Source organism: Arvicanthis niloticus, chromosome 14, assembly GCF_011762505.2.
Source record: "Arvicanthis niloticus isolate mArvNil1 chromosome 14, mArvNil1.pat.X, whole genome shotgun sequence".
NCBI lineage: Eukaryota > Metazoa > Chordata > Mammalia > Rodentia > Muridae > Arvicanthis > Arvicanthis niloticus.
Window position 1 is genome coordinate 24,569,603 of NC_047671.1, and position 26,087 is coordinate 24,595,689.

The window sequence follows — 26,087 nt, forward strand, 5'->3', positions numbered from 1 at the left end:
TGGAAAGCTTTCATTTGAACATGAGGAATATTTAACTTGCAATATTGAGTGAAAATGTTCCAAAATGTTCCAGATATAGAATAATGCATGTTCTAACACAGAAACTTGGTGAAGTAAAACAGCTGTAAAGGAAAATACCAGAAAGCAGCTCCACCAGAATAAAACAATGCAGCATCAGCATGCTGGGATAACAGCCCACTTCTCTCTGTCTTCCTCGCCCCCTACACTGCGTGTAATGAGGCCGATTCTGGCCATAATAGGACTGCTTTTCTTCACATGCTCTCAGTTGTAAGACTTGGTCCATGCAGGTTCACAACAGCTTATATCCTATAAGCTCACAGCCCCCACATTTCTTAGTGGAAATGGCCTCAGTAATCTTTGAAGGTCTGTTGAGATTGATTGCTCCTTAGTCATCTTCATTTGCAGGGCTGTTAAATCTATATGCATTTTAGAGTATTGAAAAGATTGTAATTAGACTGGGTTTCTGTATAGATGCAGCTGCCCACTTTTGAACTCACAATTATTCCCTTTACTAGTCTGCGTTGTCTCTTCACCACAGTCAAGTGCATCTACTAAATGGCTCCCTTGTATTTTAGGCAGCAGCTTAAATGCCATTTACAGATACTATAACGAGGTGGGAAGGAAGCCCACCATGAAGTGGAGCACAATCGACAGGTGGCCCACACATCCCCTCCTCATCCAGGTATGTATGCCCACACAGCCACTGTCCTCACTGCGCCTAGTGCCACTCAGTCTGGCTCTGTCAGAGATGCTCACTGAGCCTGTGTTCTCCTGCTTAAACTGCATGCTGGGAATTAAAGCCACACCATTAGACTTCTCACCTATGGTGAAAAATGACAATAAATTTAAAGGTTAAAATGATCGGACTCTTTCCTTTCCTCAGATTATACTGTAGACCACAGTTAGATTTTGAGTTTTGTATTTTTCAGCAGCTAGAAGAACATTAAGGATTATATCAATTTCTACTAACTTATATGTCTATATTGAAGGACCAACAAATTACTTAAATCCTATATTTTTAAAATCTTTTAAAATATCAAAGGATTAAAACAGTGACGATAGTATATAGGGACATATTTGGAGACATGACAGTAAATAACATTATAGTGGGGAAGTTTTATAGAGCAAAAGGAAATCTTCATTTCTCCTGTACACTTACCTTTGTAAGAATATTCTCTCAGTGTGTACTTTATTTTAGAAGAATCAGTTAAAATATGTCAATGTGTACTTTTATTTTAGAAAAATCCGTTGAAATTACAATTCTAAAACCATTAGCTTTAAATTGGTGTTACCTTATTAAAAAAACAAAAACATGAGAGTGAAATTGGTTTTAAAAATGAATCCAGATTCACTCTGATAGGGTTTTGAGTATGTATGAGTTTTTGTTTTTTGAGTTATTTTAGGTCGAGATATATGAAGTGGTTTGGATTTACTTTATATTTTATAATACTTTGTTCATTCTGTGGTCTTTGGCAAATACCTGCAAAGATTGGCAGCACTTAAAACCTGTGACCACTAGATGGCGGTAGATGGCATTAAAATCAGGCTGGCTTCCCCAAAGTGGTGTCCTGTGGGCAGGAAAGGGTTAACACTGGGGTAGGAGTAAAAGAGGTCCCCTAGGGCTGGGTGTCGCTGCGTGCGTGTGTCCAGCGTTCATCGTTCTCCTGGGTCCAGCCAGGGGTAGCTGGAGTGCCTAAGGCCCGGAATGCTGCTATTGAAACAGTGGCTGGGAAGGGGGGTATTGCAGGTCTGAGCTGACATGTGGCACAGGAACGAGGGATCTGCACAGCATCTGCCTGCCCTGATCGCGGGAGTAATTAGATTTGCATTAAAATTCAGCCCTTTGAAAGGGGGGAAGCAGAAAGATGGAAAGGTCTCTTAACCGAGGAAGTCTCTGTTCATAAAATGAAAGGGAATTTTAGAGGCATTTATCTGCCCTCCTGGCTGGTGTGATTGAAGGCTCTGAGAGGCCTTGCTGCTTTCATTTTGCACAGGGGCTGCGCACAGAAAATCCTGCAGATGGGTCTTAGGTGATTTAAGTAGCACTTCTGTTTGCCCATGCCGCTTGAGTTTTGAAGATGGCTTAGTGACTCTCCCAAGCCCTGAGGAATTGTGTTCTTACTTGCAATTTTACAAGCTGAGGAAAAGGAAAGGAAGGGGGGCAATACCCTAAAACTCTTACATAGACTCAACTAAAAAAATAGGGCCTTAAATCTCATATTCCTGCATGTTATCAGTACTAGTTACTCAGTTGTCCTATTCTCATCTTTCTTACATTTTTGGTTGTGAGCCTAGCCTTTAACGGCTGAGCCATCTCTCCAGCCCTCTCACCTTTCTCTAACACCACTATTTATCTAGCTTCTGGAGAAGTTGCCGTAAATGTGTATTCCAGGTTTCCATGTGAACTTTACAGGGGCTTCTTTATGTAGGCTGCTCTCTAAAAATAATCCTTTCTGAGCAGTCTTGCTTCCTAAACATTATGAACACTATAAAAATATAGCTTTTGTTGGTATCAAATGTTATCACACAACATGGAGATGAGGAAGGAAGGGAGAGGGAGGAAGAGAACGGCAGATGCCTTCTCTAAGTTCCGTTTTCTTCATTAGGGCATTTACTTGACAAAGCTTGTGAGTTCTAGAATGATAGATATTTTAGTATTCTTAGGGACTAGTTTGGAGCTTACAGTATTGATTGAACACTGATATGCATCAAAACTGCATCAACTACAAGCTTGTATGATTCTGTTGAGTTCTTTACATTTTATTTGGAAATTATTTCTGACATGCAAAATAGCTACAAGATTAGTTAAAAGGATAATGTGTCCAGAGAGCTGGCTCATTGGTTAAGAACACATACCACTACTCTAGTTGAGTTCCCAGCAATACACATATGCGTGTGTGCCTGCACACACACACACACACACACACACACACACGCACACACACACACATAATCAAAAATAAAGCTGCACAGATGGCTCAGTGGTTTAAAGTACTGGTTGCTCTTACAGAAATCTCACACTTTGATTTCTAACACCCAAATGGCAGCTCACAACCACCATTAATGGGCTCTGGCTTCTGTGTGCACCAAGTATATACATGGTGCACAGACATACATGCAGACAAAACACCCATACACACAAAATAAGTAAAATCTTTAAAACTGGTGCAGTGAACTATCATCTATTCTTTACCTGTATCCATGCGTTATTTGTCTCATTTGACCTGTCATTTACATGTTCTCTGTGTACAGCTCTCTATTTTTTTTTCTGAACTACTCAAGAACACACACATACACACAGTCTTAAGGTCAGTGGTGTGCTCTTAACATAACTATAATACAAAATTCTGCAGAAGTGTATTTTACACTGATATCAACTTCTGTCTGACTCCTGGCCACATGCCTGTTTTATCAGTTGGCCTGTTTCTGTCCTTGGCCACGTTTTCCTTATAAGCCCTGTGACAAGGAATGATTCAAGTGTAAGATGAAAGAAAGTCTCTTCAGATCTGGTGTTTCAGCACCTACCCGTGAGAATCAGCAAGTGCCAACTAGAAGAGAGGGAGCTGGTCTGGCGGGCAGAGGTTGGGAGGCAGCAGGACCTGGATTCTAGTCCACATTCACACATATGGCCAGCTAGCCCTCACATCAACCACAGCCTTTCCCCACTGTGTGTTTAATGGGGGCTGCAGAGCCCATCATCTGTCATTAAGAAGCTCGTGACGAAGAGTGCTTTGGTACAGATCCTGGACTCGTAAGAAAGATGTCATAAAAATAGAAGAGTATTTTCTTATTTCTCTCCTATTTCTGGCTAATGTATTTTAATGTGATAGGCCTGAAAGCCAAAGTCAGGGAGATTTAGAAAGACCCTGTAAGCTGTTTTCCTGCTAACAGAGCAAATGTGAGGTCTTAAAACAACCTCTCCTTCCCATCTGTGTTTCCTTTCCATCTGGAAGTGTGCCCTGCTCTTCCCGAGGGGAAGCAGCTCCTCCGAGTTCATTTGCAGAGAGCCATTAGTGAGCTTTAGAAGTTTCCCATCAAATTCCCTAGGCCCCTGAAACCATTGCGAGCCATTTCAAAGCTGAACCAAAGCAAAGAGACTGTGATGCTTGCATTTTTTAAAAAATGAGATGGGGTTCCAGATTTTGAAGGCTGCACTAAGGTTTTTGGTGTGGCTCTCATCTCTCAGATCTTTCTTCTATTCTTTGTTCTCTTCCCCATTCTTGGGGTTCCCACAGTGCTTTGCAGACCACATTCTGAAAGAACTGAACCATTTTCCAGAGGAGAAGAGAAGCGAGGTGGTCATTCTGTTTTCTGCCCACTCCCTGCCGATGTCTGTAAGTAAGAACATTTTGTTAGTGGTAGAGGGCTGGGTCGTTTCACTTTCTGAAGGTGTAAAGTGGATCTGGCTCCATTCTGTGCTCAGCTCAGTGCAAGCATGAATTCTAAACTCCTAGCCTTAGCTTGCTCATAGACTCACTTTCTAAAACCTCCTAACAATTAATTCAGTGCACAATATCACAAATAGATCTCTTATTAATAGCCTTCTTTAAAACGATAACTGGAGGATTGATTCAGATATTAGAGTTTCTAACGAGTGCATCAGATAAAAGAAGCATGCTTTTGCCTGCTGTGTGAGAGAGATACAATGTGTAGCTTCCCTGTACTGAGCCGTGCAGCCAGATTTGCTCACACTAAGCCCTAACTCTGTCTTCACACTTAGCAGAAGCCTGTGCCTTCTAGGGACCCAGTATGGTTTCTAATTCCCCAAAACTAGGGACCACAGCTTGGCCAGAGAATATACAGCATACAGTGTGTGATTCTTAGTTCATTGTGTTATACCAGCTTGTCCATAAAATGTCACATCCTTCATGCGGGTCCTCCTACAACTGGAGCAGGGGCTGTCTCTGAGCCTGTTGCCTGGCTGCCTGTGGATCCCAAGTCCCTAACTGGACTGCCTTATCTGGCCTCAGTGGGAGAGGATGTGCCTAGTCCTGAAGTGAGTTGATGTGTGGGGTCGGTATGTGTGGGGTGACACTTGAGCGGGGGCTTCCTTTCTTCAAAAGAGAAGGGGAAGGTGAAATGGTGGAAGACTTGTGTGAGGGTGTCCTGGGAGGAGAGGAAGGGCTGATTTGGGGTTGTTAAGTGAATAAACAAATAAATTTTAAAAACAGAAATTGAAAATTTAGGCCACACATGTGGGGAAATAGTCATATAGATCTGACAAAAGCTTGTATCCAGAATACATTGTTAAAATTACTTCTACATGTAAATTACAGAATGACAAACAAATCAATGAGAACATGAAAAAAAAGTCACCTCCTGAGTCACAATGGTTATATTTCACGAAACATGGAAATATCAGGTTTGTGTGCTGTATGATATTTGAAAGGTCTTGGGCACAGTCCCCAGTTCCGTCTACTCAGAACTAGCATCCCGTCCTGAGAACGCGGTCTTCCTAGTACAGAGGTGGAAGATTCCATTTTCATAGCTGTGATTGGTCCGAAACACATGATTAATGGAGCCAGCCAGCCTCAGATGGAGGTGCCACCCTTGGTGGTCACCAGAGTCACGCCCTGTGCAGCTCCCCTGGAATGCAGCCACCACATTAGTAGATGACATCAGGGAGAGAGAGAGTCTTCCCATTGGGAGCCAGCCTGCTTTGTTTCAGTGGGATCATGCCTCCTTTCTGAGGGTCCATTCTGGGTGTGATGAGACTGAGGTACCAGAGGGAAGCTCCAGAGAGGGTGGGTGAATATTTACACTGGAACATCCCAGAGCTGTCATGGCGGCTCCTACCTGTAGTAGTTACTGTTATACTATGTCAGAGGCAACCTTGTATTTCTTTCATCTCTTCTACAATTATTCTTCTAATGACTATTTGCTACTAGTAATGTCATCAGATATTGTCTTAGTATTTCATGTCCCCAGTGCAGTATTTATTGGGTGCCTGTTGTACACCTCAGACGTGGAGCTGGAGTAAACAGATGAAGCCTTTGTCCCTGAACAATAACAGGGAAAGATAATGAAAGTCTGGAGCCGAGGAACTTCTCTGCCATGCTCAGATCCAACTGTCATTAGTTGGAAGGAGAGCAAGGGAGGGGTCTGGCCCACATCCATCTTGTCCCTGTGTAGCCAGTGGTGCTTGACATCTTCACAGTGTTGGTGACTGTGTCTTATTTTGTCTCCATTGCAGGTTGTCAACAGAGGGGACCCCTATCCCCAAGAGGTAGGAGCCACTGTCCACAAAGTCATGGAAGAGCTGGGTTACCCCAACCCCTACCGACTGGTTTGGCAATCCAAGGTAGGGAACTTGCATATATTTTTCAGGCTAGCATCTCTGGAGAAAATCTGTTTGATCCCTTATCTATAAATGGGTATTTGGGCTAGTCCATACCAGCACGCTTTTCTGTAAGTTGACTGCTCACTGTGGGCAGAAAGAACTCTGCAGAGAGCAAGCAGACAGAAGGGAAATCAGACAACTGGAAGAGTTGTGTCGGTTACTATTTGGCTTTTAGCTTTAATGAAAGAAAGTGTTTATTTGTATCATCAGGTCAGGCCAGCCTCTAGAAAGATTCAAGCCTCAATATAAAAATATTCAAACCTATTTAAGGAGGTGTAAGAGTGGCTCTCACCAAGATGGGCAGATGTGGGTATGCTTCTAGCGTGTGCTGGGGCCTGATAATAATATGTTGTTGCTGTGTCAGGAGAAATGTGCCATTTTCATAGTGGGTCTTCTTTCTCATAGGTTGGTCCTGTGCCCTGGTTGGGCCCTCAAACGGATGAGGCTATCAAAGGGCTTTGTGAGCGGGGGAGGAAGAACATCCTCTTGGTTCCGATAGCATTTACCAGTGATCACATTGAGACACTCTATGAACTGGATATTGAATACTCTCAAGTGTTAGCTCAGAAGGTAAGTGTACCTATACAGCTTCTTAGTTCCAACGTGGTTTGTTTTATGAGGAGGTTTTGGTTTTTTGGTTTTTTTTGTTGTTGTTCTACAACTGCCAAACTATGCCATTGAAAAAAAAAATGACTGTTTATGGGGCTGGGTGTAGTGGCACATTCCCTTAATCCCAGCACTGGAAGGCAGAAGTAAGCAGATGTTAGGGAATTCAAGGCCAGCCTAATCTACTTAGTGAGTTTCAGGTTAGCCAGGGCTACATAGAGAGACCCTGTCTCAGAAAAAGCTAACAAAAGGAGCAAAGGGAAGGGGCAGGGGAGGTAGACAGATTTTTAGTGTGTTTGTATGTATTGTGTATTCATCATTTTGAATAATACTTTACAAATTCATTCTACAACAGCAATAGAGAGGACATTTATGTCTTTATTAAACCGTGTTGGCCAGTATCACTGGAACTAATCCTTTGTTCAGTGTGAGTTACTGTACCATCTGAAGGTGAAGTCTTTAGTGAAAAGGACTTGTCTGTCTCACCTATTCTGAGGGAACTGTTTATCATTCTCTCCACTTGATACAGTTCTTGGGCTCTTACGCTGTTTCTGGTTGGGCTTGCTGCATGGGTGTCTTTGACATTTCAGAGGAGCATAGAGCAAACAGAAGGCAGTGTGTGTTGTAATTCTGTTGACCTCTTCTGTGCACTCACTTAATTAGCTGTTTGCTAACAAGTTGTGATCAATTTGACGATTGAAATAACAAATACCACTGTTGGCATAAGATGGATGTGACTTGTCACTCAGGGTGGAGAAAAACTGTTGCTTACCTGTCTTGTAGCTTCTGAGGGCTAGCCTGAAACCTTCACTGGCCTCTTGCTCTGTTTCTGTGGGAAGTTTGGAAGCATTGGGACTCAGGAAGTCCTTTCCTCCTTTTGTCTAATCTTGGGTGAGAACTCATGGCCTTCTCATAGGTGACTGGTGGAAGTCTGGTTCCATAGAAATCTATTCCCTTTCTGGGACTGGGTAGCGGTGAGGGGCGGAGTGGAGCGTGGGTAGGGTCAGAACTGGAGCCAGTTGTCAGGTATTAGCGTGTCTCCTGTTACTAGTGTCTATGCCAGTCACCAGTCCAACATTAGTAAGTTAAGGGGAGCCCATGATTTCTAACCACTAGGAATTAAGTTGTAACTGACAAAGATGAGGTGTCATTGTTTTCATGGGGTTTATTTACAGATGCCTCTGTTTGCCCACCGTGACTTTGGCTAATTTTAAACTTGCTAGAGAGACTTCAGTAATAATAATAAGACCTAATTAGTATAGGGGGTTTGAAAATGAGGTTTTTTCTCAATGTTGAATGATAGTTTCCATCCCTTTGTATTATAAATGGAGGCTTGTTAGTAACCAAGAGGATTAGTAGTGATTAGTAAATGAATCCCTATAGGGAACAAAGAAAACCATCTAACTATCATTGTTTTGATATGAAAATACAGCATTCTTAAAACAACTAACTTTAAAAGTTTAAACAATGTTTTACTTCAAAGTAGAAACAATTTTTTTGCCTTTTGCTGATAAAAATAATAAACTTCTCAGATGGAACTGAAGGGTCCACGTCAGGAGTGGGTTATGCGCCTACTCTGACCCTCAGAGAGGGCGTCTGTTAAGGTTTTCATAAAACACCTTCCTCTTCCCTGAATGTGTCTGTTTCAATACGGATAGGCTTCTGTGCAGGTAACAAAATAACAGCCACGCTTTTTTGTGAACCCCATTTTCCATCCTTAAATACATTATCTTGGTAAATATACTTGAGTAAACATAATCAGATGCCTTAGCTGTTTTTAGTAAATCCTTGATTAATAGTCACTTGGATTTTTAAATTCTTTACTATATTATGCTGTGTGACTGTAAATGCTTTTATTTTTCCAGTAATGTTCCATGGACAGATTTGTGGCCCTCGCATCTTCCTAGCCCACCCGCCTCTTTCTGATTACTAATTTGATTCTGTTGCCATGGACACTTTGTGATTTTTTTTTTTTTAAAGTAGAACCTCCATGTTGAGGTCTAGGTGTTTCCTGAACACCAATGGGTTCCCCTGTGGACTCTTCCTGTAAATGTCAGTCTAGAAGATACAGCAACTGACTCTGTGTGTCTCAGTGTGGATGGGAAAGAGATGGTCCTAGGCACAGAGCAAATCATACATAATAGTTCTCTGTTATCTGGGAATAATTAACTGGGTTGTTTTTTTAAAACAGGGGTAAAGAATAATGCTGAACATACTCAGGTTTTTTTTTTCTCTATAAAAGTTTATTTTAAAATCCAATTCTACATTGGATCCAATTTTAAAACAATATGTTTTAGAGTCCATAAATTAATTTCTTTCATTTTAGCACTTACTTGGGATTAAAGTAAATAGGAAATTTTACTTAATTGCATCAACATTTACTTAGATGAGTCTGCAAGGCCTCCATTAAAGACAGGAGAAAGGGCAGAGGGATGCCAGCTTGGATGGATCGCTACTGAGACCCATCCAGCATGGTCTGCATGCACAGCACTGTGGGAAGGACAGGGCCGGGGCAACACGGAAACACAAGAGCAGCTTCTGGTAGCCTGGTCAGTCTGTCTGCCCATCCACCACATGACCACATCATTCAGGAGCTGTCTGTGACCATTCATAGTCAGGCTGTTGTTTTTGTGTTTGTGTGTGTGTGAGTGTTTCTGTGCATTTATTCTTTTGTAGCACTTAGTGTCTTTAAAAAAAAAAGGAAAGGAAAGAAAAATAAAATGTGTCTGTGTTTTCTTCCCATTCTCATTTGATTCAGTGTGGAGCTGAAAACATCAGAAGAGCGGAGTCTCTTAATGGAAATCCATTGTTCTCCAAGGTACCACAGTGTTACAACCATTTTAGTAGAACACAGCGCAGACTAGTCCTCTGAGAAACTCCTGCAGAATATTGGTTTTCTCACATATTAGTACATTTGGAGTTCCAATTAATTACAAAACTAAGAGTGAATTCCTTCTCTGCTCCCCCTTTCTCCTGCAGGTAGCCCCACTCTCCTTAGTTTGCCCACCTACAGCTGCCTAATTTGAAGTCTGCTTCTCAGTGAGCAGCTGCAGTGGGTGGGGTAAGAGGATCCATTTCCCAAAGTCTCCATTTTAACTTTGCCTAAGCTAACAATATCCAGAGCGGGCAATGTTTTACACTTCTGTTCAGCTCAGTTTAAAAGAAACCCCCATATGAAACAATCTTCCCCAGGATAAGCTGAGGGTATGCACCCAGGGAGGGCTCCCGCAGACTTCTCGCCTCAGGTGGCTCTGTTCTCTTGTGTCTTGCAGGCCCTTGCTGATCTAGTACACTCCCACATCCAGTCAAAGAAGCTGTGCTCCACGCAGTTGAGTCTGAGCTGTCCACTCTGTGTAAATCCTGTCTGCAGGAAGACTAAATCCTTCTTCACCAGCCAACAGCTGTGACCCTGTCTGAGGACCCGTGGGATTCGCAGATGTACAGCCTCCAGACACCTCTGATGGGGACGATGGGGATGGAAGCCACATTTGGGCACAGTCTACGATTTCTCTCTTGCCTATGTTTTATTTTGTTTTACTTTATTTTAGTTCTTACTTCTCTATGTAGGCCAAACTGGCCTCCAGTGTGCCTCCTGCTCCCATTTCCCAACTGCTAGCTAGCATCACAGACAGACAAAATTGTGTTCCTTGGAGAATGGGCTCAAAATTCTTACTGAGATTTCTATTTTCATATACACGTGCAGTGAACACTTACAACCCTTTCTGGGGTCAATTTATGAGTGTAGAATATCTATCTACTGGGACATCCTAGGAATGAGATTTACGTTTTTATCTTATGAGATACACACAGATTCTGCACTTATTACCCAAAACAACTCCCTAAAATAGTATGGTGTGTTTCCTCTATGTGCTACCAGTGGTGACTGAGATGTTTATAGTCTTATGGATATAGCTATAACTTAAGTGACTATGGTAAACTTATGAAATATAATTTGTAAAAGAATTAGTCTGAGTGCTTAGCTTCAGATTGTGTGCTTGCCCTGTAAGGCTCCTACTTTGATAGCCAGCACTAAACACAAATATGTTACCTGCTCTTTCCCTAAGTCCATGGGTCCAGGAATACGAGTGAGTGGGAGTGGTCCCCTGTCACTGCTTCTGTTGGCAGTGCAGCCGCCATCCACTGGGCACTGTGGCTTCTGTGGCAGAGTCTCATCTTCCTCCCTGGAAACTGAGACAAGTGCGTGTTTCAAGAGCGCTGAGATCCCCAGGCGTATGCCCTAATAAACGTGTGGAAGTTCAGTCCTTGCTGTGTCTGCCTTAATTTGAGTCCATGGTACCTCAGGGAAGGGGGCTCTGTCTTCTTCCTGTCTCCAAGGACAGTACCATCAGGAAATGTTACTGATGGATTTGGGCTCGTCTCCCCTGGGCCAAGGAACCTTCCAGCACCATCCTGATCTTGGCTGAGTGCTTATTTTATAAAGTTGACTGTGTCTGATAGCCTTGAATTTTCTTCGTGAATAAGTTCTTATTATAAAAATTATATGGTCATAAACTAGGCCATTTGTAAAACACAGAAATAGCTACTCTAATGTAATATTATCATTTTATTCTAATCTTTCCCTGCATGTGTGTGTAGTATATATATGTATGTATACATACATACATATACACATACATATATACACATACATACATATATGTAGACAAGCATACACACATATATATACATATATACACATATACACATATATAGACATGCATATATATATACATACATATATACACACATACATATATACACATACATATACACACATATATACATATATACACACATAGACATGCATACATATATACATATGCATATATACACATATATACACATATATATACATATACATACATATATACACATATACACATAGACATATAGACATGCATACGTATATATACATATACATATATATATACACATATATAACATATATATACATACATACATATGTATACACACACATATATACACGCATATATATACACATATACATGTATACACACTCATATATACACATATGTATCGCCTTCAACATATTTCATCATATTAGCCTCCTTTCCCTTCATAACTAATTCTTGCCTGAATTTGTAATGAAAAGTTATTCTAAAAATATAAAAACTATGTCAAAGAATCTGATCTTCTATATTTGGATTTAAATGGATTTGAAAGTCTTTGGGATCCTTGAAGGATTTGTAATAATCACTTTCTCTTAAACTTTGTTCTTCAAACAGAACATTTCTTTGAGTTTTTTTTTTTTCCTGATAGAAAAATAGCTCATAAAATAAAAGCAATTAGTAGGATGCATAGATATTCTGTACTCTATATTAATAGACGGTAAGCTGTTGCCTGTTTGATTTGTACAGGCTCCTGAAGTTCATCTGAAATGACTGGACACAGGGAGTTTACTTTGTAATCCAGCGAAGCCTGCTTTCTGCTTTAAGCAAGAGTTTCTTATGCTGATAGCAGCTTTCTAATTTGAACAGAATCTACTTTCTGTGTGTAAATTGGCTTTATCTTACGAAGTAAGCGGTTTGTAGAGAAAGAACTAAGGTCTGGGCACTTCGGAATGTCCCTGCATCCATTCCATCACCTTTGGGGATTAGGTTTAGAGTGGATCGTGAGTGACTGTCCCACAGTGAATGGACTAGTGGCCCCTGTTGGCAGGCAGTTATGCTCACAGCCATTATCTCTCCCCCTCCCCTTTCAGGGAACTTGCTTGTCATCAATCTTGGCTCTTCAGCCGCTTTTTGGATGAAAACACACGGGGTATTTCGGGAATTGTCAGCTCAGGAGTCCCTGCTGGAGTATACGAAGCCCCGATATGCCAAGCAAACACTGAGTGAGATGTCTGGAACTCTGTTGCTGGCACTGAAGTGGGCGCAGACTGCCCTTTGAGAGGCACTTACGGGAAGCACTGCCTGTGGCATCTTCAGCTCCTAAAGATGTGACTCCTTTGACCGCTAACCATAGATAGGGAAGGGTAACATACCAGGGTAGTGTTTGGAAGGACAGGGATCTTTTTAGAACTGATGAGCCTTTGAGAGTTGTTATCCTGTTTGTCAACTTCGAAGTACAAATGTTTGCCTTTGTAATTAGCAATGAACGGCAGGTGCTGTCTTGAGCTGCTGTGTGTGTACAGACCTGGATTTTTTTTTTTTTAACTGATTCAGAAGATCAGTGGGTGCTGGGAAGGTTCAGCCCACTGCCGTCATAGCTGGAGCTCGGGAGAATGTAAGCCCAGTGGAAGGGGCTCTCCCACAGACCTGTACGAAGGACATGGACCTCAGAAGTGAACTCACTGTTGATTTCAGCCACGTCAGCAGTGAGTAAATGTTGATGATAGAAACCCATGCTTTTAGATCTGATGCTTCCTCAAAGTGTGTGTGCTTACTTACTTAATTTAGCGACACTGAATGAGTCTTACTATTTTCATCATGTCTGGAGTTAGTTAACAACTATCATCTATGAAGATGTGGGTTTTTCCATCTCAAGGTGCCCAAACTAAGCCTGTCATCAGTCCTAAGGTAATATTAACGCTTTTAGATTTTCAGATGATCTTGAAAACAGATTTCCTTCTCTTCCTCTTGCAGCGGTAGAATAAAGTCGCCTCACTTGCCTTCCTCCGCTACTCTGCTCTCACACTCTGGCATTTAATTCAAGAAACCACAGTTGAAGGCACACATTTGCGTAGTGTGAGTAGATTTGTCTAAACTGTTATCACACCACAAGGCAAGGGGACATACTGTCCCAAATGCCCAGCAGGGCCACCAAAAAGACCCACAGCCTGCTAGGGGTGAAGATGGCTGTGTAGTACCCACAGTTGTAGGCTGTACTGTTTGCTCCCTTGTTGTAGGGAGTGACCATGTGTGCTGCTTCATCTGGAGGGTCAAACATGAGCTGGTAGCCATTAAAAAGACTACAAGCAAGGACATGTTCTCTTTGCTCTCCAGCACAGCTGCGATTGCTGCTTTGGCTCCCGCTCAATAATGTCCTATGACCTGGAATTGAAAGCCAAATAAACCCTTTCTCCCCACAGTTGCCTTTTGTGACACCCACAGAACTGAGACTAAGACAAGCATGCAGCTGTCTCTGGCCTCATTGCCAGGTCTGTCCAAATCCTCAGGACAACATGGACTGGTGCATCCCTGTTGTGGCCCGAGCTGCCTCACATTTGGGGGCCAAAATGTCTTGGACCGTTCTGTCAATGTTGGGACCTGCACTGCCAAAGGCCTTGGGGGCTAAACTGTTAGAGCCTGCACTGCCCCAAGCTGCTCCAGTCCGAGGGTCGGGGTTCAGCAAGAGAGAGAGTGAGGACGGACTCGAAGAATGGAGACCAGATAGAGTGTGATTCAGTCCCCTTTATTCTTCAGTCTCTCTTCTTCTCTCCAAGTCCCAAGTCTTGAGTTCCTAGTCCCTAGTTCCTAGTCCCTAGTGCCTCCAAGTTCCAAGTTACTTCTTCCAAGTGCTAAGTGCCTAATGTCTAATTCCAAGTTCTTCCTCCAAGTGCCTAATACCTAATAATGATTCTTTTGAGTTCTCTAGTTCAAGTGTCTTCTTCCTCAATGCCTAATTCCTACTCCAAGTTGTACTCTCTAACCTAATTCCTAGTTCCAAGTTGTACTGAACTCCTCTGTCTGCCTCTTGCCTTTTATATATCTCACTTCTAAGCCACGCCTCTAAGTCACACCTTTAAGTCATGCCCTTTGGCCTTGTCTCTAAATCTGATCTCTAAGTCACCCCCTTAAGTCTCGGCTCTAAATCACAGCTTTAAGTCTCACACACCCAAGGGAAGATCCTGGGTATCTAAAGCAAGATGTTATCAGAGTGTGCTCAGCTGTTGTAGGCTATTGTAATCAAATCTCTTATCAGGGTATATGGCTCAAGATTGCTGTAAGGATGATAGCCGCCTTCTGTCGGCTCCCCACACATCCCCATCTTGTGGGAAGAAGAAACTCATCAAGAAGACAGAATTGACACCACAGTGGTGCCGGAGCTCACAGTCCTTCCGGTTTTCAGTTGTACTAGCAAGAGAAAGGAGCGTTTCTCAGAGTCAGACATAAACATGGTTTTCACATTTCTAAGTTTCTATCTCCAAGAAACCTTATGAATATTATTCATACTCTTTTTCCAACTGCCCCATCATTGAGATTCTCTGGTGAGGGGTCCCTTCCCCCTTGGTAATTCCTCCCAGTCCCAAAGGTTTTTACTGATATTCACATCACACGTATAGAGATTAGTGTCACAAAATTTCTGAGTACATACCCAAGTGGATTAAACAGATTTTGATTTGGCTCAAGAAGTGAAACACTTCCAGTTAAAATATTTAATGAGTCACCCCAATTACGTTGTGGTTTCCTGCACCTACTTTGTAGCATGCCTGTGGCTAACTCAGACCATAGCATCTGGAAACACCTGACACTTTGCCAGGCTCCCTCCAGCTGCTAACCTGCCTTGGCCTTCACCTGTGCTTCTTTTCTAAGTGCATTCCTTTGGAACAGTAGAAAGTGTGCAGAGTTACATATAGCGCTGGGCCGAGGGCTGGGTGCCCTCGGGAAGCACCAGTTGCTCTGCTGCCACTTGCTGTGTATCTTGTACAGAGGGATACCAGGAGTCATTTGCCTCTTGAGAACACAGGTGTAACATTTTAGGGTTCCAGGAGAGGAAGGAATGCTCTTGCTTTTTACCTGGAAGTCTCTCTACATGTAAAAGGTGAAGAAAATGATTGTATGGTCAGATAATTGGTTTTGTACAATTTTCTAGTGGCGCTAGATGTGTCTAAGGACAACCCTGGACTCCATCCCCAAGCTTGAAAAAAAATGCACAAGAGAGATTTTAATAGACTTCATCCTGATGATTCATGATATGTCATGTATCTTTCTCTCTTTATGCATGTGAAAGCACACATGTGTAAGAAATGAAAGTGACTGCACACGCCGGCTCACAGGCGTTCTCTGTCTGCAGCAGTGATGCTATAGTAAACGACCATTAAATTACAGTAAACGAAAGGTAGCATTCAGATCCCATCACTTACTTATTTAATACATCATTGCTTTGCTCTTTATCTGGACTCAGGGATGCGATGGGGAAAATGCTAACACCGTGTAAAGTTAGTCTTGTAGCCACCACATCGATCCTTACAGACAGATGAAGGAATGCTCTCCAGTCATCTCTAGCTGTTTGAGAAGTGTTATCCAGTTTATCCAACTGGCATTTTGACATATCAATAACTTATCTTACATTTGAAGCACACATTAATGAGATCAAAAACACCAACATTAGGGCTGGAGAGATGGCTAGTGTGTAAGAGCATTGGTTGCCCTTCCTGATAAACAGGGTTCTATCCCCAGTATCTACCTGGTGGCTCACACCTGTCAGTAACTCCAGTCTCCGGGGACCTAATGCCTTCTAGCCTCCTTGGGCACCAGACACGTACATAATATACTGACATGCAAGCAAAACACTATACACAAAATAATTTAAAAAAAAAAAAATAACCAGAACACCAGCACTTGTGTCAGAGCTATACCTATTGGTCAGTTGCAGATCAGCTGGCTACAGAAACAATTTTTTTGTTATAATTTGTTTGTTTGTTTTTTAAGACAGTGTTTCTCTGTGTAGCCATGGCTGTCCTGGAACTTACTCTAGATCAGGCAGCTGGCCTCAAACTCAGAGATCTAACCTGCGTCTGCCTCCCAAGCACTGGGATTAAAGGCATGCACCACCACTGTCTGGCACAAAATCTTGAGAAAAATGAGCAACAGTGGGCTGGAGAGATGGCTCAGTTGATGCTTGCTGCCAAGCTGGAGAACTGGAGTTTGATCCTAGGACACTATCTTTGTTAGGGTTTTACTGCTGTGAATATATCTATTCACAGCATGAATACCATGACCAAAGCAACTCATAAAAAGAACACTTAATTGGGGCTGGCTTACAGGTTCAGAGGTTCAGTCAATTATCAAGGCAGGAGCATGGCAGCACCCAAGCAGGCATGGTGCAGGAAGAGCTGAGAATTCTACTTCATCTGGAGGCTGCTAGCAGAATACTGGCTCCCAGGCAGCTAGAATCTTATAACCCACCTCCACCATGACACACTTCCTCTAACAAGGAGACACCTTCTAATGTTCCACTCCCTGAGCCAAGCATATACAAACCATCACAGACCCCAAAGAAGGTGGAGGGAGAGAACCAACTTCACAAAGTTGCCCTCTGGCCAGCCTTCACCATGACACTCACCTGCCAAGTCACACTGTGCACAACAACAACCAATAAAAAGGACTTCTGTTTAATGAACGAAAGAATGCTTATAGACGAGTTACACTTAGGATAAAGTAAACTCAGATTCATGCTCAGACTGTTGTGTTGTCTCCCTGCCCCCCTGCACCCAGATTTCTAGGGATGACTATTTTCCAGCATCCTATACTGTGACCCGATAGGGTGTTTTTCTAGGATGCCCGAAATGACATAGACTTCCTGTTCCCTTACGCTCTCCAGCTTTCATTTTCTAGAGAGGCAGCTCTCCCTGTTACTGCCTCTTTGGAATGAAAGCTGCTCTAGGTGACTGCTGTCTGATATTTTTAATGTGATTCCCTTGGTTTCCAATACATGCCCATGAGCCTGTTAGGGAATGCCTAGACAGTGGATCTCAGGAATACTTTGAGCCCTGGGGCTGTGAAGGAGAGCTTTCACACATAGGAAGGTCTGCCTGAGCAGCAGACTTTGTCGTACTTTCCTTGTCACTTGGCCTGTAAAACTGTCATGGGGAATACACACAACAGTTGGACCTTGTCCAGCGGAGCACGAACTGCTCCTTAAGATGAAACCCTGACTCTATCCTGCTTTTGTTCCTCAAGACCCATCCTTCATGTCCCTTCCTCTGAAGGACCAAACCTTGCTCCGCCTCTCTCAGCTAACATAAAGTTGAGGGACTATTGAGGCCAGGGCTGCAGAATTCTAGCAGGCTCATGAAGATAGCCCAGTTGTCCTCTGGGTCCAGGTACATCTCTCGATAATTTTACTATCATGCCCAAGGGCCACTGGTTCCACAGTTCTTGATTTTTTCCTGAAGCAAAGCCATTCTTTCTCATAGCTAGCCTCTGCAGACAGGTTTTTTTTTTTCCACCTCTGTCTTTCTTGTGACATGACAGAGGAGAAAGAGCTGTATCACACATACTGGGGATGTGGCTTAGGCGGTACACCATTTGCCTGGCATGTGTGAATCCCTGGGTTCAGTTGCCAGTTCATGGAGGGTATAAGCGGCCTGCTCCTGTCCCTCATAACTCGACCAAATTAACGAGCTGTCTGTGCCTTTTCACACTCTATCTCAGTCTCTTCACACTTGGTCTCAGCCTCCCTGCAGGAGCTGAACCTCCTTCTTTTCTGAGATGCTTTCTTTTGTTTCCTGAAACATTATCCTTCACTGCAATCCCTTGATCCTCTGGAGCTAGGAATATCTCTAGGGTTTTACTCCTGATCCCTTCCATATCCCAAAGGCCAAGTGCCAAGCTTGAGCCATTATGGTAGCCAGTAGAAAAGTACTAGCCTGTTATTACCCACCGGAAAGACGGAATGGCTCTTCAAGAGCCTGATCAGACATTTCACAGCAACTGCAGAGCATGAGGTACAATCCCTTTTTGAAATGCTTCAATGGGTTGCCCCAGACTAAGGACACACACAGCAAATGCTTCTGCCTGTGTTTTCATCCACGCTGTCATCATCTGAACCAAATCGTCTCTCCATCCTGTTGAACTCTCAGGCTGTGTCATCCCCAAATCTAGAAAATCTAGAGATGTTTGTCCAGGAGGGAAGTCTCCCAGGACAGGGCACCTGCAGGATGAGAGCAACCAAACCTCCAAAGTCTTCACCTGAGCAGTCTCACGTAGGCACAAGACTGGAGTTCGTCTGACACACATGTGGATGCCTGTCTCTGGCTAAAACTCAATTCTCTTAGTAAGTGGTGCCGCGGAGCCATCAAGCTTGGACATAGAGTAGGTGCACTTGACAATCTAGGACTCTGCAGAGGTACCCATTTTCTAAGTGAGGTGTCACCAGTTTTAACTCATGTTCCCAGTTGGCTTTGTCCTACTGACATCAGGAGTCTGTGTGCTGGCCTTCATTTCAGTGCATAGGTTTTCTTTTCTGAGAGTCTCCAGGGAGGTGCCAGCAAATGTTTAACAGCTCACTCTTCCTGGGGGAAAAAGAACTCTGCTCTGTAGTGTATGAAGATAGTCCCACTACAGTTATTCTAGGTCCCTGATCAGAGCCAGGATGAGATGCCAACTGTTGGCTTTATGAGCCAGCACAAGCTAACTTCCACACCACTGCTGATTCTTTTCCTTATGGGAGAGGTCCTTCTTTATATGTGTTCTGGAATCAGCATCTCATTCCCTTGCTTTCCTAAACAGAGCAGAATCCTTGAGACCTCACAGATTAAAGGGGGTGGGGGGAGGTGATCTAGAGGAATAAGGCAAGTTGCTTTCAGAAAGATTCAAGTTGTATCCCTTTCTTGTGACAGAGCTTAGGGAGGTCTTCCTGTGGTTAGTGACCCAGGGCAGCCCTCAGAGAGGCCTGGGTGCTGGTTGTTATGTGCCATGGAAAGGTCCTGAGTTCTATGTTCTATTCTCTTCAACTTCTGTGTATGTTTGAAATTCCTTCGAATTATCAAAGGGGTCTGCCTTCCCCCTGAAAGTGCTGGTGTAAAAATCATCTAAGACAATGTGTGAAACCACAGCTCAGACTAGAACCGGCCACTTCGTGTGTGCAATGGGACAGTTATCAAGTTCACTGCACCCATGAGTATTTGAATATGTTTAAAAATATGTGAATGTAATTGGTATATTTTACACATGATTTAAACTTACAAAAATGCTCACACTGGTCTTGTCCTTGTGAAGCCTAGATTGCTCACTGAAACCTGAACATAACTTCCTTGCCACTGGATATTATTTTATAATACATTTTTCAATGGTTGCAGCAATGTTACAAGAGTATGACTCAGTTACTGGACTGTTTGTTATTTTCATTTTTAATGTATTACCAAGCAGTGGTTTGGTAAACGCCCTTATAGACAAAATCTTTAGGCATGGACTCAATGATTTCAGAGAAAAGATCCTTAAGGTGAGTTTTCTTCATCAAAGGATAAACTTGCAGATTTTTTTTTTTTTTTTTTTGCAGAAGGATGAACTGTACCATGTTTGAAATGTGTGTCTGTGTCTGTGTGTGCATGTGTGTCTTTTTGTACATGTGTGCATGTGTGTATGCAGTAATGACCCAATTACAAAACAGGCCCAAAGACCTCTTTTATTTATTTGGTTAATAGACCGCTGTAGTTTCCAGTGATCACTATTCTAGAAGGTGGAATTTTCTAGTTTTTAAGAACAGTTATGAAAAGCATGGAGTCAGGATACTGTAAGTTGAGTGCACAGCCAGAGCATCCAGCTACATAGAGACCAACTCTTTTGTCTCACTCTTTCTGTTCCTTATCGATACAAACTTTGCTCACTTGCCCTGACAGGCTCCTGGGCAGAGATAAAAGACTCTAACCCAGCCGGTCTCTACTCACCAGTAAATTTGTAGAGATTTTGAATGGCAGGAGAAATTGGAAATTCAGGTTGGAAAATTTGAGGGGATTATGTGTTGATTTCACTTGCCCTTTGCAGATCTGCAGGTCCCCAAGTATTGCCCGTGTGTGTCCCTAATGCCCTCCTGCCCCTGTGGGGCTCTGAGCCGTCCGTCACAGCCAGGCATGCCTTGGCTCAGGTAACCACTGTATTAAAACAATTGTCCCCTTACAGAAGGTCAGCAGGGAACATGTTCCTTCCTGTTTGTGCCCTCCTGAAGGTTTTCATGTCCATGCTAATCCACAGCGGGCCTGGGCCAAGGCCAAGATGCGCATCAATATTTTAAAGCAGTGGTGTTATAAAATTTATGGAAGACGCACAAAGGACAAATCCCTGAAGAGATGAGCCCGCTGAGAAGGGATATTGGCTAAAAGGAGATTTCCCACTTTGAAACAGTGTGAGATCAAGTACCATGCTGAAGAGGCCCTTTATATGTGTGGAGCTCAGAGCTTGGTGCGGAGCCTGACCTGGTTTCCAATCCCACCTACAACTGTTAATTTATTTGGTTATCTATTAACAGTCTCCTGGCAGCTTACTTTTATGTTTAAAATTAAGTGCTTGATTGATTATTTTCTAGAACCATGATGGGCTGTTGTTCTATACTTAAGCCAATCCATTAGTGGGCTCCCTCATTACTGATCTCTCTTCCCTTCCTAGGTTCACTGGGCTTGTGTGTGTGTGTGTGTGTGTGTGTGTGAATGTGTGTGTACCCTTTTGGTGGAGCTAGGATGGAGTGCAGAATAAAGATACCTTCATTCTGAAAATAGAGGAAAGGATACCTTTCCTTTAAACATCCTAATGGAGTTTTCTGTAATCAAGGAATCATGTTTATAAGAAGATCGGTGTGCCAGAAAATTTTATAGTATCATTATCCTATATATCAAAATTCTTAGCATAAGCTTCTATTCTTGGTGCCTCTCTCTTTTGTGTGTGTATAGTTTTGTTATACAGCCAAAGATAGCCTCACACTTGTGATTCTCCTGCCTCAGCCTCATGAATGCTGAGACTACAGGTGTGCGTCATCTCTGGTTGTTCATTTTTATGTTTAAAACCTCTATTGTCTCTTGTCAGCACTGGAGGCAGTTGATGTGTTTCTGTCTTTCTGGGTTTTGCTCCAATGACTGAAGGTTTATTACATTTTTTTTTTCAAATTTGGGGCTTACTAGATATCAAATAGATAGAAGAAAAGCCCTTAACATCAGGCAGATGTTAAGTCAGAGCTCCTGACTCTGCGCTTGAGTAAAATTCCCAGTAACTTGAGAGTGTCTTTGTTGCCTTCAGCCCTTGGAACTGTGAAGGGTGGCATAATATTACCCAAGATCCAAGCTGGGTCATCTCTGGCCACTCAAAACAACAACATCACAATGTAGGATCTAACTCACATTCTTCCTGGAGAAGTCTGGGAACACTGGAATACTGTGTAAAGGGTAGTTTTCTTTTTTCTTTTTTCCTTTTTCTTTCTTTCTTTTTTTGTTTGTTTGTTTGTTTGTTTTTGTTTTTCAAGACAGGGTTTCTATGTGTAGTCCTGGCTGTCCTGGAACTCACTCTGTAGACCAGGCTAGCCTTGAACTCAGAAATCCTCCTGTCTCTGCCTCCCAAGTGCTGGGATTAAAGGCGTGCGCCACCACCGCCCAAGCGTAGTTTTCAAGTATCTGTTTCCCCTGTTTACAGCTACTGAGGGATGCCAATGTCACTTTTAGGAATAAGTGCTCTTCTGAAGTGTGTTGCCCAATAACATGTCATCATGACTCTTCTGTACAAGGAAGCTATGAGTAGACACCACCATCCACACTGTTAGGCTGGGATTTAAATATCAAATGAACTAGGGAACCATAATTCAGTTTATCAGTGTGAAGCACAGAAATATTCTCACCTCCCATCTGCGTGCTGAGAATTCATTCTTGGAGCCAGCAGGTCTCTTTGAGGAAGTTCTCCTTTGTCTCAAAGTCTAAGGGTTCATCAGGAGCTAGCATGTACCTTTGTCAAAGTGCACTCCTAAAAATGTTCATTTAAATGGAAGGAAATGGAAGCTTTATCACTCTTATTACGTGGGACTTAGGGTTAGGAGGTGGGCGGGCTTAAAAAAATAAACCCTACTAAAGTAGAGAATCTTTCTCTAGTCTGGGAAGATAGTTCAGTTAGTAAGTTGATATTTAAGCATAAGGACCTCTGTATGCCAAGAACCCATTTGACAAGCTAGATGTGGTGCTGTTCACCTGTAAGCCCAGTGCTAAGGAAGCAGGGGGAGGTAGATTCCTGGAGTTTGTTGGCCTGCCACCCTAGGCCAGGTCCCAGTGAGAGACCTTGCTTCAATAACCAAGGAGGAGCAGCACCTAGGGTTGACTTCAGACACACACACACACACACATACACAGAGAGAGAGAGAAATGCACAGACATCCACATGTATGCATACACATGCACACATGCATAGTACACATGTACACACGCACACAAACACACATACACACCTACACAGATGTGCAAATGCACAGACACACGAAGGGCCTTTCTCCAACACACTCTTGACTTAGCAAGTTTGCTCATTTAGATTTTAGACTCTCGCCAGAGTGTCATAGAACACTTGCCAAGCTCATGCGCACTGCATGACTTTATTTCTATGTCAGGTACCTAGGAGAATCAGCTTTCAAGAGGGGGCATTTATTTCAGTTCACAGTTGCAGAGGGGCTGACTCCAACACCATGAGTTTGAGACAAAGCAAACTGTCATGGTGGGAGAAGGAGCTGTCTACCTCATGGTGGTCAGATGTCAGAGGAGAGGGGCTGGAGGAGGGTGAGCAGAATTTACCTTCTAGCTTTCAGGACCTCTTCAACGACACTGAGTCATCAGTACAAGAGGCTACGGGGGGGGGGGGAACACTCAACACTAACACTGCCGTAAATCCTAACGCTGACAGGAATTGGGGTCCATGAGACAAGGCAATTCTAGACCCAGAAGCTCTATTAATGCTTAGGAACATGGGAAAGATGAGCTCTGTCAGGAGTAAGAGGCCTTTCTGTTCCTGTCACTGGGTGGGCCAGAAGCTAAGGAAACTATCTCCTCCTACCTGTCGGACATAGCTACAATAATGCTATCGATGGGATGGACTGTATCCAGACCCACAGCGAGGCCCACAGCTAAATATGCACTCGAGCATTCTGCAGGCAAACCCACTTCCCACCCTATCTTTGTTTCCTGGAGCAACTAACTGATAAAGAACCACAAAGCCTGTGCTTCAAGCCAGCTTATGTTTGCTCTATGCAGTTTTGGAGGCTGAAAATCCAAATTGAAGGGGTCAACAGGGCCGTGTTCTTCTTCAAGGCTCTAGACAGGAACACTATTAGTTACTTTCTGGGTGCTGTGGTAAAAGACCATGACCAAGGTAACTGATAGAAAAGGGGATTTGTTTGTACTTAGGGGTTCAGAGGGATAGATCTATTCTGGTCAAAAAGTATCACAGCAAGCCGCAGGCTGGAGCTGGATACTGAGGGCTCACATCTGGCATTGCAAGCTGGAAGTAGAGACAGCAAACTAGAAATGGCGTGTGCCTGTGGACTCCTAGAAGTATGTCCAGTGACATACTTCCTCCAGCAATGCCGCACCTCCTAAACCTACCTAAATAGTGCCACCTACTGGGGACCAAATATTCACACATCTGAGCCTATGGTGGACACACTCACTTAAACTATCCTTGGTTCCTACAACTCTGTGGTTCCAGGTATTCCTGGCCTTGTAATGACATCACTCTGGCTTCTCCCTTCATGGCCATCTCTGATCTGTGTCATCCCCCTATTACAATCCTATAAATTCCTGCTGGTGTCTAGACTTGGGGACCACCTATGTAATCTAGTATGACTTTGTAGAGAGGAAATCTGACAGGTCTCAGCCACGAGTTCTGGGCTGTATGGTGTGGATAGATGTCATTCTGCATAGTTCAGAGATAGAAAGTCAGAGTCCTGAAAGCCATGGTGACTTGCTCTAGTTACAGCTGAAGGGGGAGGAGGAGTTGGGCTTGGCTTCTGGGTTCTGTAGAATGCAGGCCTCTGCTGGTTACCACCAATCTTTGTCCCGAGACCCATTTCTACACACTAAACATACCATGGCTCCTTTTGGGCAAGGGATAGGAACCTTCCAGAATCTGAGGAAAGTGTGGGGATAGTCCTGGGGAAAGACAGGGGGGCTTGGTTATATTTGTGCAGTGGATTTAATGGAGTTGCCTGGGTTGGGGAAGGAGGAGTCTGGACTTTGGTCCTGATGGATGGATCTTACCCTCATGCCTCTTACTGCCCCCCGCCCCCCGCCCCCCTTCCCCTCCCCCCCCCCCCCCCCCCCCCCCCGTCTTCCTCACCTAAATTGTTCTTACTAAGACTGAGCAACTGTGGAATGTGTGGAAGCAGCAGTTGGGCAGAGCATTCTCTCTGCCTTCCAGCCACGGTGCCCTGTGCCTTTACCAGGCAGAGCCTCTTCCTTTGCATCCAGCAACAACACAGTTCATATGTATTCCTGAGACCAGGCTTCTTCCAGGAGACTGTGGTTCTCTCTCTAAGGAGAGAGAGAGAAAATGGAGTCCCCGAGTGAGCAAACAAAAGTAGAGAAGGAACCATTTAATCCATTCTCCTGTATCTAAACACTGTGTTCCCAAACCACAGAAGTGGCAGACTACTAAGTCTTATAGGAAGGAGTAGACCCTGCAGTCTGTATAGCACCTGTACAGAGCCCCCCAACTTCCACAAAAACAAAAACAAAGAACAAAATAACAACAAAAACAAGTGCAAAGAAATGTACAAACGAAGGCAGGAAATTTCAGAGAGATGAAGTGATTTTTCCAAGGTCACACAGACCTAAGTTTTGGATGCTAAAGATTCTTTAAGACTTTCATTTCTTTTGATACTGTGCTGGTGCCCCCAATATAACAAGGCACCTTTAAAAATAATGTTATTTTATGTATATGAGAATATAACCACTGTTTCAGTGACATAAAATGGGGCAAAGTTGGAAGGATGAGGCTGGAGGAGACAGAGCAATAAGGTATTTTTTCCAATGTAACACCTACAATGAAGGTTAGGTGTCAGACATATTGTTCACCACAGGCAAAGGCAGGTATCTGCTCACATACAGGAGTAGTCTCCATGAAGACCTTTTCCTCACACAGACCATTTGACAAAATTCTCAAGATCAATTTCCTGTCATCAGCATCTTACCTAGGCAAGGGAGCTAGATACACACACTAAAGTATTTCTTTTAAGAAACAAACAAACAAACAAACAAACAGATTAACATCATCGTGAAAAATAAAGAGTTTGCCCTGTTCAGCTCTCTAGCGATTCCGGTAGTATGGCTCATCAATTCAGAAGTTAGGCTGACCTTTGCCCTGGGAGCATGTGTGCTAGGTATTAAGGACAATTGAGGGATAATCTGTGTAGTACGGGAAGGGACATCTGTTCAGCAGAGTGAGACTTGTACACCCACCCCCGTCCCTTCCACATGTAC

At 43.2% G+C, this 26,087-nt stretch overlaps 1 protein-coding gene across 1 annotated transcript in view; it reads left to right on the forward strand.

Annotated features, from left to right (window-relative positions):
* Nucleotides 1–11,226, forward strand: part of Fech (ferrochelatase) — a 32,097-nt gene extending 20,871 nt beyond the window's left edge. Inside the window, exons 6-11 of the mRNA XM_034518364.2 lie at nucleotides 597–703; nucleotides 4,257–4,355; nucleotides 6,215–6,322; nucleotides 6,767–6,931; nucleotides 9,726–9,785; nucleotides 10,240–11,226. Coding sequence (XP_034374255.1) covers nucleotides 597–703; nucleotides 4,257–4,355; nucleotides 6,215–6,322; nucleotides 6,767–6,931; nucleotides 9,726–9,785; nucleotides 10,240–10,374 — 674 coding nt within the window. The 3' untranslated portion in view covers nucleotides 10,375–11,226. The remainder of the gene's footprint in view (nucleotides 1–596; nucleotides 704–4,256; nucleotides 4,356–6,214; nucleotides 6,323–6,766; nucleotides 6,932–9,725; nucleotides 9,786–10,239) is intronic.
* Nucleotides 11,227–26,087: the final 14,861 nt, after the last annotated feature.